This window comes from Melanerpes formicivorus, unplaced genomic scaffold, assembly GCF_026170545.1.
Source record: "Melanerpes formicivorus ecotype bairdi unplaced genomic scaffold, bMelFor1.0.p_v2 SCAF_2, whole genome shotgun sequence".
In the NCBI taxonomy this organism is placed as follows: domain Eukaryota; kingdom Metazoa; phylum Chordata; class Aves; order Piciformes; family Picidae; genus Melanerpes; species Melanerpes formicivorus.
The window spans coordinates 4,519,835-4,531,926 of NW_027142354.1; the positions used below are offsets into that span (position 1 = coordinate 4,519,835).

Genomic DNA, 12,092 nt, shown 5'->3' on the forward strand with positions numbered 1-12,092 from the left:
TCAACAGGAGCTCTCAGTGTGCACTTGCAGCCCGCAAAGCCAATCAGATCCTGGGCTGCATCAGGAGAAGTGTGGCCAGCAGGTCGAGGGAGGTGATCCTCCCCCTCTACTCAGCCCTGGTGAGATCCCACCTGGAGTACTGCCTCCAGTTCTGGAGCCCCTATTACAAGAGGGATGTGGAGGTGCTGGAGTGTGTCCAGAGAAGGGCCATGAGGATGATCAGAGGGCTGGAGCACCTCTCCTATGAGGACAGACTGAAGGAGTTGGGGCTGTTCAGTCTGCAGAAGAGAAGGCTCTGAGGTGACCTAATTGTGGCCTTCCAGTATCTGAAGGGGGCCTACAGGAAGGCTGGGGAGGGACTTGTCAGGATCTCAGGTAGTGATAGGAGTAGGGGTAATGGAATGAAGCTGGAGGTGGGAAGATTCAGGCTGGATGTGAGGAGGAAGTTCTTCACCATGAGAGTGGTGAAGCCCTGGAATGTGTTGTCCAGGGAGGTGGTTGAGGCCCCATCCCTGGAGGTGTTTAAGCCCAGGCTGGATGAGGCTCTGGGCAGCCTGATCTAGTGTGGGGTGTCCCTGCCCATGGTAGGGGGGTTAGAACTAGATGATCCTTGTGGTCCCTTCCAACCCTGAATGATACTATGATACTATGATATGCACACACAACCATTTGCAAGGCGACTTCACACTTCTTACATCAACATACAGAGATTCAATTTTATGCACATGTAGAACTCACCAGGAGTACAACAAGGTCTCACGTGACTGTTGTCTTATTTTGTCCACTTCTGCTTTCATTGCTTTCACATTTCCCTGCATTGCAGTCAACTGTGTAGCTACCTGCAGCCACAACTGATCCTTATTTCGCATCCTGCATCCAGGAGGCAGTTGCTCAGTCGTTACTGGAGTCAGGTATTTCAGTTCTGAGGGAATTAGGTCAGCTACTCCCTTAAAAGCATTTCCCATTTCAAGTCCTGAACTCTGAAAAGTGTTTGTTTTGACATCAGTCCTTTCACTGTCACTGCACTTTCTTGACTCTTCTCTTGGGCAGCATTGCATAAACCAAGAGAGCTCCTCGAGAACCATCACACACTGCATGGAAAGTTGCTGCAATTTTTCAGTCCAGCACTGAATGCTGTCTTGAGGAGGAAATGCTACATTATATTCTCTGTCAGCAGTCAGTCTGGAATCTATCTCTTGTATACAGCTCAGGAGGTTCCTGGGTAAGAAGAAAGAAGGAATTCCTTGTTACAATCATCAAGTTTTATGTTATACTTCCCTTTCAAAAAGCTCAACCCTTAGACCAAGTTCAGAAATGCTCTAAATAACATGAAGTCAGTGTGTGTGGGGGGGGAACACCACAGAAACAAACCCAAAAAACTCTCAAACTTCTCCAGGCAAAACTAGAATGCCAGCTTATTTATTTATTTATTATTTAATTTTTCTCTCCATTGCATATGTTTGAGTTATGAAAATAAGGCTTTGTGAGAGTTCTCAGAATCTATACCAAGCCATCCTTAAACTCCAGACCTGAAACTCAAATATTATTCATTTTCTTCCACTATAAAATCAAATCAGATTCCAACACATCTTCATTCTCTGAAGTGCTGTGTAACAATCAACTCAAAACAAATGATTAATCTGACTCACAATGGTAAGTCACAGCAATGCAGTTAAGTGTCTTAGAGGTTTTACTATTCTTGCCACTGTAAAATTAGGGGTTTGCATTCTGGGCTTTTGATTGGATTTTTTATTTATTCTTTTGTATGCTCTCATAGTTTCTTAAGGTTAACATAGTTTTTGCACCTCTAATCTCCAGTCTAGATTTCCTTTTGTATACAAAAGGATGGATGTTAGGAAGAAGTTCTTCATAGAAAGAGTGATTGCCCATTGGAATGGGCTGCCCAGGGAGGTGGTGGAGTCATCATCACTGGAGGTGTTGAAGAGGAGACTGGATGGGGCATTGGTACCATGGTCTAGTTGCTTACTGCTGAACCCCTTGTCAGCATCTAAATGTTGGAAAATGCATCTAGTTGATGTTTAGGAGAAGACTTGATAGGGTGCTTAGTTGCACGGTTTAGTTGATTAGGTGGGTTGGATAATAGGTTGGACATGATGATCTTGAAAGTCTCTTCCAACCTGGTCTGGTCTATTCTATTCTATTCCTATTCTAATCCTATTCTATTCTATTCTATTCTATTCTATTCTATTCTATTCTATTCTATTCTATTCTATTCTAATTCCTATTCCTATTCCATTCTATTCCTTTGCTATGCTGTGCTATGCTATGCTATGCTATGCTATGCTATGCTATGCTATTGTGTTGGGTGATAGGTTGGACTTGAGCTCTAAAGTCTCTTCCAATCTGGTTAATTCTATTCTATTCCAAGGAAATAGCTCCTGACCCAACTAAGAAAAATTGTATGGATTACAGTAGCAATGAGGATGAATACACAGAACAACACTGGAACCTGCAGTGAAACTGATGAGTGAAAAATCCCATCAAGTGAGAAAGACTTTCTCACTTCTGCAGTTTTGACACAAGATCTACTATCTCCCACCTTTCTACAATTCTTTTTGTGTAAGATGTTGGGGTTTCTTCATATTGGTTCATAGTGACATCCAGATAATTTACTTGCTCCAATTCAAACCAACAGCTCAAACACAGCCAAAATTATCTTAGGTCAACAACAAAGGAGAGATATTTAACAATCTATAGGCTTAACTTCATAATCAACTATAGTAATTATTTCACAGTCTTCATGTATGTCCAATTTGCTTTTCCCAAGTCATTTTGATTCCAAAATATTAGCTGCAATGACAGGTTAAATAATATTGAATCCCCTTTTTTGTGTGTATGTCATGTATGTCCTCATGTCCCCATCTGTCCATCTTGTCTTTATATGTACACTCATCTTGTCTTTATATGTACACTTAATTAAGGGGAGGAGAGACATGGGGAAGTAGGGGAAATCATTTGATTTATTTGTTTTCTTGACCTCAATTGCTTACTGCTGAACTCCTTGTCAACATCTAAATGTTGGAAAATGCAGAAATACCTCAGCAGGATCCACTGTTCTGTCAATGCAGTAAGAGATTGCCTCTGTTTGACAAGCATCTGCAGGAGGTGTGCAGAGAACCCTTTACATCTTTCAATGCCACCTAGTCCAATATCCTAAAAAAGAGAGATAAAGTGGGAGGGAACAGTTTGATGAATAACTGGACAGCAACATTCTTTGTGCCTCTATTTCACTGCACTGTGAATGTTTTTATTGTGTTTATGGCTCTGCAACAACAGTCACATTAAATAGCACTATACTGCAGCAATTCTTATCAGGGAATTAACTCCAGTGGTAAATCCACCTTACATAATGATTACTAACATCTAAAAAGAGATGACCCTACATTTTGACATTCATGACCACTGCTGAAACCACTTGCACAAGTCATTTTGCCAGATTTAACTGACAATTTCTTTCACTCCTTTCATTAGAACTTTCATCCACTTTGCAAGCCTGTTCACAACACAGAGCAAAACTGATCTCAGCTGTGTTCCAGTCTTTATGCCACTGCCAGCTGTGATACTGGACAAGATCATGTTGCAAAACAAGAGGTGAAGCACAGTGAGAAGATGATCTGGAACAGATTTCCTTTTTATCTAGAATACTGAAGAAGTGGTACTGATTTGTCAGAAACTCATTTGTTCTGTCTATTGATTTTGAACTAGCTTTTAAGCAATGAAATATATCAGCCCTTTTGTTTTATACACAGGCTCCAGTTATGTCAAATTCTAAGCCTCAACTGGTTTTCTCGTGAATAATAAGTGATCTTGGTCCTGTTTTCCTAAGAAGCTTTGATTCAGCATTTTGGGAGCTTCTTTTGTGCATAGAAAGTAGCATTTGGGAACTGCTGGGATGAAAAGATACTGTGTATTTAACACACTATTAACTTCAATCACTAAACCAATAATGCTCAGTCATAGAGCAACAGGTATTAACATGCTGCAGGTAATAGTTGGACCCAAAATACAATATTTGGTGCCACATCACAGAATAAAGAATGATCTATCTCACCTTTTTGCTGCTAGAAAGTTTCAGTCCAGACCCAAAATACCATATTTGGTGCCACATTACAGAATAAAGAATGATCTATCTCACCTTTTTGCTACTAGAAAGTTTCAGTCCAGACCCAAAATACCATATTTGGTGCCACATTACAGAATAAAGAATGATCTATCTCACCTTTTTGCTGCTAGAAAGTTTCAGTCCAGACCCAAAATACCATATTTGGTGCCATATTACAGAATAAAGAATGATCTATCTCACCTTTTTGCTACTAGAAAGTTTCAGTCCAAACTGGTAAAAATAGAACATTAACACAACCAGGATTTCTCTTTTCACTTCACTGTTTTACCTTGGCAGGTGCTAGTAATGCTGTCTGAAGTCTAGAGTGGCGTGCAAGTGACCGATAGAAGTACTTCTGGCATCCATCCCATGCAGAAGAAATTTCTGTCAGCAACCTGACAGAGCACACAAGGAAGTCTGATATTAGGAATGCATATAGACACAGTACTGGAAGCACCAAGCCAGTTCCTCAACCTAATCAATTTGCTTGCAATTTGTTGTTTTGCAAAATCATCTTGTCATTCTTCATGTTTTCCACAACTATTCCAGTCTTAAGAAAACATAAGTCCCAAGGAAATGTAAGCAACAGCAGCAAAATTTCCATCTTTGACTGTTATTTCATATACAATAATGGTGGGTTTTTTTCATGCAGCTAAATCCAGCTTGATAGGGAGGCCTTTAGTTTGGCCTTGACAAAAGATCCTATAAATAAACTTACACCTGAATAGGACTATGATACTATGATACCACGACAGTAGCCAGCACAGCTCATTGACAAAAATCCCTTGCTGATGGAAAAATAGAGCAATGTCTAAAAGATTATCTTTCCTCTAAGGAGTTTGTTCCAGGAATGCCCACTTTGAACTATCATAGTACATCATAGTATCATTCAGGGTTGGAAGGGACCACAAGGATCATCTAGTTCCAACCCCCCTGCCATGGGCAGGGACACCCCACACTACATCAGGCTGGACAGAGCCTCGTCCAGCCTGGGCTTAAACACCTCCAGGGACGGGGCCTCAACCACCTCCCTGGACAACCCATTCCAGGGCTTCAACACTCTCATGGTGAAGAACTTCCTCCTCACCTCCAGCCTGAATGTCCCCACCTCCAGCTTCATTCCATTTCCCCTACTCCTATCACTGCCTGAGATCCTGACAAGTCCTTCCCCAGCCTTCCTGTAGGCCCCCTTCAGATACTGGAAGGCCACAATTAGGTCACCCTGGAGCCTTCTCTTCTCCAGACTAATTGTGTTTTCTCCCATTAGTCAATGAAAACAAAACAATTATGTAATCCCTGTAAATGACAGTTCATCTTGAACAACATCTTTAGCAGTCTGCATTCTAATATGATGCTAGCAAAACATCCCAGGCAAAGCTGGGTGGCAGGGGATTAACTGAAATCTAATTCACAGTGACAATGAAGCTGAGGATAGAGAGCTGTCGAGGTAATCCCAGGGACAAATCCAGGCTGGGAAGGGACTGGCTGGAAAGCAGCCCTGAGGAGAGAGACTTGGGGGTGCTGGTGGACAAGAAGCTCAACATGAGCTCTCAATGTGCACTTGCAGCCTGCAAAGCCAATCAGATCCTGGGCTGCATCAGGAGAAGTGTGGCCAGCAGGTCAAGGGAGGTGATTCTCCCCCTCTACTCAGCTCTGGGGAGACCCCACCTGGAGTACTGCGTCCAGTTCTGGAGCCCCTATTACAAGAGGGATGTGGAGGTGCTGGAAGGTGTCCAGAGAAGGGCCATGATGATGATCAGAGGGCTGGAGCACCTCTCCTATGAGGACAGACTGAAGGAGTTGGGGCTGTTCAGTCTGGAGAAGAGAAGGCTCCGAGGTGACCTAATCGTGGCCTTCCAGTATCTGAAGGGGGCCTACAGGAAGGCTGGGGAGGGACTTGTCAGGATCTCAGGCAGTGATAGGAGTAGGGGAAATGGAATGAAGGTGGAGGTGGGAACATTCAGGCTGGAAGTGAGGAGGAAGTTCTTCCCCATGAGAGTGGTGAAGCCCTGGAATGGGTTGTCCAGGGAGTTGGTTGAGGCCCCGTCCCTGGAGGTGTTTAAGACCAGGCTGGACGAGGCTGTGGCCAGCCTGATGTAGTGTGGGGTGTCCCTGCCCATGGCAGGGGGGGTTGGAACTAGATGATCCTTGTGGTTCCTTCCAACCCTGAATGATACTATGATACTATGAAAAGTGCTAAGTTGTACACACCAGGGCAGTACATACAGGATTTTCAAACTGGGAAGTAACTGGAGGGAAGACAAATGAGTAACTAAAATCCTAGGTGAAATGCATGCCAGAAATTCTGTATGCTATAGCTGCAATTCATACAATCTAAGGGTTAGAAACACTGTGTACATACGTGGCATCCAGTTCGTGTGTACAATTTACCACGCTTAAGGCATTCTGCAAGTCTAGTGGTCGTAGGTAGAGTACTTCATGATAGTCCTTCGAACGAGACCAAGAAAGACCTTTCCGGTATGACAAACCTGGAATGACATTTAAACACACATGCTTTTGTATGAAAAATGCCCCTTAGGCAATTGGCATTAGGATACACAAGCAAAAACTTTTTCACTTTGAGGGTGACAAAGCACTAGAACAGGCTGCCCAGAGGGGGTGTGGAGTCTCCTTCTCTGGAGATACTCAAAACCTGCCTGGATGTGTTCCTGTGTGACCTGGTCTAGGTGATCCTGCTCTGGCAGGGCAGTTGGACTGGGTGATCTTTCAAGGTCCCTTCCAATGCTTAACATTCTGTGATTCTCAGATACAAAATCATTTGATGTGTTTTTCCTAATGCTGACTTATGACAAGTCTTTGAACACAATTTTGGTAATATAAGAACTCATCATAGCTTAGCTGTCTTCAGCTGAACAAGGGTGAAGAACACAGCTGACATAAACATAGAGCTGTGGGTATAAAGAAGGTTGGTAGTGGTGGTGGCCATGAGAAAGGTTTAAGCTGGAGGTTAGGAGGAAGTTTTACACAGAGAGAGTGATTGCCCATTGGAATGGGCTGCCCAGGGAGGTGGTGGAGTCACCATCACTGGAGGTGTTCAGGAGGAGACTTGACAGGGTGCTTGGTTGCATGGTTTAGTTGGTTGGGTGGTGTTGGATGATAGGTTGGACACGATCTTGAAGGTCTCTTCCAACCTGGTTTATTCTATTCTATTCTAAAAAGCAAAGCCTTTTTTCCAAACAAAACAGAGAAATAGTGTTAAGAGAGACACTTTTCAATTCTCCTGGTTCCTTTAAGAAAGCTGAGTAAGGGACCATCACCTCATTTTTAAGAGATTAAAAGCTTGAGGCATGAGGGAGTTAAAGCTGCCACCTGAAATCAAAGACAGAGCACAGTAAAGAATTAAAATCCTATGTGTTAATTGAATCACAGTATATCATTCCTCCAGATAATGAACTCCCCACTAGTTTCTAAAAGCTGTGCAGTGACTTCTGACTGGAGATGAGTAGATTTCTGCTTCAGAAAAGCTACTGCTTTACTGTTGGAATGTAGGAAGAACAGAAAGCATTTGGAAGGACTAACACACCAGGCCAAATTTAGTCAACAAATGAAGAGAGAGAGAGAGAGAGATTGAGAGAGAGAGAGATTGAGAGAGGAGAGAGAGAGAGAGAGAGAGAGAGAGAGAGAGAGAGAGAGAGAGAGAGAGAGAGAGAGAGAGAGAGAGAGAGAGATTGAGAGAGGGATTGAGAGAGAGAGATTGAGAGAGAGAGAGAGAGAGAGATTGAGAGAGAGAGATTGAGAGAGAGAGAGAGAGACTTAAATGCTTCTACAAATTAGTGGCTCATGAACTTTGAGAATGTTTTATTATGGTGGATTTAGATGTATTGGCAAAAATATCAAAATGCTTAAGAACTTTGTGCTTCCCAATCAGGCACATTTTAAGTCAAAGCTCACCTGTTTTAGCAAGGCTTTTAAAGAGATCTGACAAAGCCCGCTGCTTCTGCATCTGAATATGCTTCGCCTCTGATTTCTGCTTCTCCTTCTCTGCTGTCTGATCAACCGTTAAATTTTGCAGTTCAACTACAGAATCAATGATACCACCTGTAGAGAAGCCAGCAGGGAAAGGTAAGAGGTGTGAAAATCTCACATGCACAAAGCATACACGGGAAGGCAGTGTGGGAAGGGAACTGTATTTCTACACCTTCTCCTGATTTCTTCTGTTTATGTTACAGAGGTCAGTCATGGTATGGAAATCACAAGAATACTTAACCTGTGAAGTGGTCAAGATTTTCCACCAGACTTAAGAATGAATTCTTTTCTGTAACTGTTGTACACATTTTCTTCATTTTTTTAGTAAGCTTAGGAAGACGATGCTGAAGAGATTCTGTATCAAATGTGATGCCATCCTGACATTCCTCTGGGAGCACCCTCTGAGACACAAAAAGAAAAAACCAGTCCCATTACACACAAACTCAAAGCTGTCTTTTTATCCATTAGGAGTAAAGAGCTGCAAAAAACAAGGGCTAAAATTTTACATCCATCCAAAATGTTGAAGACAACACGGAAGTGCAACAAGTGAAACCAATAACCCTGTTGATTATCAGTAGCAGGCTTACAAACAAACCAACCACCACCCAAAATCCCCAAACACATTAGATATGCATCAGCTTTCTGTCTCCTCCTTCTACCCTCATGACTGGCAGAGGACAAGAACAGGATCAGCTGTACTTCTGGTCTGAAGAAACAGAATGGAGCCTTAAAAATGGAGAGCAATTGAGCATTTCCCTTACAAATTCACTCAAGATTCACTCACAAATTCTAATGGGTTACAATTGTCTCCTTGCACCCTGTCAATAAAAACTTAATGGATGAGAAGAAGAATCTATTTCAGGAAGAAAAATAGTTGACCTCCTCTCTAAGCTGGACAACTTAAGTTAGAGACACACTTAACTGTGACACTGTGGGGTATGATTTACCATGTACCAACTAGTCCAAGGCAAAGGAACCAGGAGAATTGAAAAGTGTCTCTCTTAACACTACTTCTCTGTTTTGTTTGGAAAAAAGGCTTTGCTGAATAGAATAGAATAGAATAGAATAGAATAGATTAGACCAGACCAGGTTGGAAGAGACCTTCAAGACAGCTGTCACACATTTGCTGTTAGGTGACAATGCAATTGCCCTATCAGGATTCAAGCTCAAAGTAAGTTTATAGTTAATCAGAACTCACATACACACAAATCCTACAGCCACATGATCCTTTGTCTGGATCCTTGTTGAGAAATAAAGGGTAATTAACAATTTCAATTCCCAATTCATACTATTGAGTGGGCTGGTCTCTTCTCCCAGGCAACCAGCACCAGAACAAGAGGACACAGTCTCAAGCTGCACCAGGGGAGGTTTAGGCTGGATGTTAGGAAGAAGTTCTTCATAGAAAGAGTGATTGGCCATTGGAATGGGCTGCCCAGAGAGGTGGCGGAGTCATCATCACTGGAAGTGTTTAGGAGACTTGATGGGGTGCTTGGTGCCATGGTTTAGTTCATTAGATGGTGTTGGATCATGGGTTGGACACGATGATCTTGAAGGTCTCTTCCAACCTAGTCTATTCTATTCTATTCTATTCACCAATAGGAGAGTAATGCATTGCAACAGATGATATGCAGCAACTTGGAGATGAAATGCAACTGCTATCATCTCTGTATTAGAGCACAGACATGGAGCCAAATCCATATAGAATGTACTTGTACTTTCATGCTGCATTCCCACCCATCTGCAGTGTTGCATAACACTGAACAAAAGCAAGATCAAAAGTTGGTGATATATTCAACAGACCTGACACACAAAATTTTTCTGCATTCATCAGTGACAAGCAACATATAGATGTGAACAGAGAAAATATCCTTCCCACATTTTGAATAAAGAATACAGTCACCTTGGCAACATCTGTTCTAGTAGACAGGAGTTTTCTTAATGTGTTGTTTAGCCTCTGAACTTTGGTCTCTGATTTGTTCTCAGATTCTTCCTGTTTTTGCAAGCAGTCCAGCTGCTCTTCCTTACCAATTTCCACCAAAGCAGGCTGACATGGCTCATCCAGAACAGCTTCAAACTTCTTCATGAATTTAAAGAGGGTCCTAATTATCAAAAGAAAGTAAAAATATCACTGGGTTTTGTCTTCCTCTCAGTGCTAGAAATAAATGTTCCCACTGTGTTATGAGCAGAAGAAACATTCTTGCATTTTATCAACAAATCTAGGTAATTCTAGATTTCACCTAGAAGCAAAGGTTCCAAAGGTAGAGCTCTGGGTTACCTGCGTATCTTTTCAACTGATTGTTTGATAGCCCAGAAGCTGACGTCATTCCACTTGGAAATTTTCACAAACTCCTATCAGCAAAACAAACAAAAGTGATTACTTAAAGAAATTCAATGAAGTCTTTGCATATAAAAGATTATCTATCATTAAAGCTCATCAGCTATGATGATTGGTCTTAAAATGCAAGACATTTTAGCAAGTGTTACAATTATTACGAGGGCATCTGATTCCGTTAACATGCGTGTTCACACTGAAACTGCTGCAGAGCAGAAGGCTGTGAAATCCAAAGGGGCTTCACTACTGGGTAGAAATCTCCATGGCTAAATGGTACTGACCAAACATACTGACCAACATCCTCAGGGATCAGTCCTGGGACCTGTCTTGTTCAACATCTTTGTCAGTGACATGGACAGTGGCATTGAGGGCACCCTCAGCAAGTCTGCTGATGACACCAAGCTGTGTGGTGCAGCAGACATGCTGGAGGGAAGGGAGGCCATCCAGAGGGACCTTGACAGGCTGGAGAGGTGGGCACAAGCCAACCACATGAGGTTCAACAAGAACAAGTGCAGGGTCCTGCATCTGGGTCGAGGCAATCCCAGGCACAAATCCAGGCTGGGCAGGGACTGGCTGGAAAGCAGCCCTGAGGAGAGAGACTTGGGGGTGCTGGTGGACAAAAAGCTCAACATGAGCTCTCAGTGTGCACTTGCAGCCCGCAAAGCCAATCAGATCCTGGGCTGCATCAAGACAAGTGTGGCCAGCAGGTCAAGGGAGGTGATTCTCCCCCTCTACTCAGCTCTGCTGAGACCCTCACCTGGAGTACTGCCTCCAGTTCTGGAGCCTCTATTACTAGAGGGATATGAACGTGCTGGAACTTGTCCAGAGAAGGGTCATGAGGATGATCAGAGGGCTGGAGCACCTCTCCTATGAGGACAGACTGAAGGAGTTGGGGCTGTTCAGTCTGGAGAAGAGAAGGCTCCAAGGTGATCTCATTGTGGCCTTCCAGTATCTGAAGGGGGCCTACAGGAAGGCTGGGGAGGGACTTCTCAGGATCTCAGGTAGTGATAGGACTAGGGGGAATGGAATGAAGCTGGAGGTGGGGAGATTCAGGCTGGATGTGAGGAGGAAGTTCTTCACCATGAGAGTGGTGAAGCCCTGGAAGGGATTGTCCAGGGAGGTGGTCGAGGCCCCGTCCCTGGAGGTGTTTAAGCCCAGGCTGGATGAGTCTCTGGGCAGCCTGATGTAGTGTGGGGTGTCCCTGCCCATGGCAGGGGGGTTGGAACTAGATGATCCTTGTGGTCCCTTCCAACCCTGATGATACTATGATACTACAATTAAAGACTTCAACTAACCCCCCCCAACAGTAAATTCTTGCCAGACAAAACATGAAGCATAGTCATAGAATCATAGAATGGTCTGGGTTGGAAGGGACCTCCAAAGGTCACCTAGTACAACCTCCCCTGCAGTTAGCAGGGACATAACGAGACCAGGTTGCCTAGAGCAGGGATTTCAGTGACCCTAGAGCTATCCTGTTTAATATCTTTACTGATGATCTGGATGAGGAGATAGAGTCCACTGTTAGTAAGTTCGCAGACGGCACCAAGTTGGGGCCAGGAGTTGACCAGTTAGAGGGTAGGAGGGCTGCTCTCCAGAGGGACCTTGACAGGCTGGACAGATGGGCAGACTCCAACAGGATGGCATTTAACC

The 12,092-nt window shown here is 43.4% G+C and overlaps 1 protein-coding gene across 3 annotated transcripts in view; it reads right to left on the reverse strand.

Annotated features, from left to right (window-relative positions):
* The window catches only part of MDN1 (midasin AAA ATPase 1), a 142,041-nt gene that overhangs the window by 30,285 nt on the left and 99,664 nt on the right, over window positions 1-12,092 (reverse strand). For all 3 annotated transcript variants that reach the window (XM_068149473.1, XM_068149467.1, XM_068149459.1), the window contains 8 exons: window positions 10,386-10,459; window positions 10,011-10,209; window positions 8,352-8,511; window positions 8,036-8,182; window positions 6,486-6,612; window positions 4,413-4,518; window positions 3,059-3,174; window positions 739-1,218 (listed from right to left, as the gene is read on the reverse strand). In XM_068149473.1, the coding sequence (XP_068005574.1) occupies window positions 739-1,218; window positions 3,059-3,174; window positions 4,413-4,518; window positions 6,486-6,612; window positions 8,036-8,182; window positions 8,352-8,511; window positions 10,011-10,209; window positions 10,386-10,459 (1,409 nt within the window). The remainder of the gene's footprint in view (window positions 1-738; window positions 1,219-3,058; window positions 3,175-4,412; window positions 4,519-6,485; window positions 6,613-8,035; window positions 8,183-8,351; window positions 8,512-10,010; window positions 10,210-10,385; window positions 10,460-12,092) is intronic.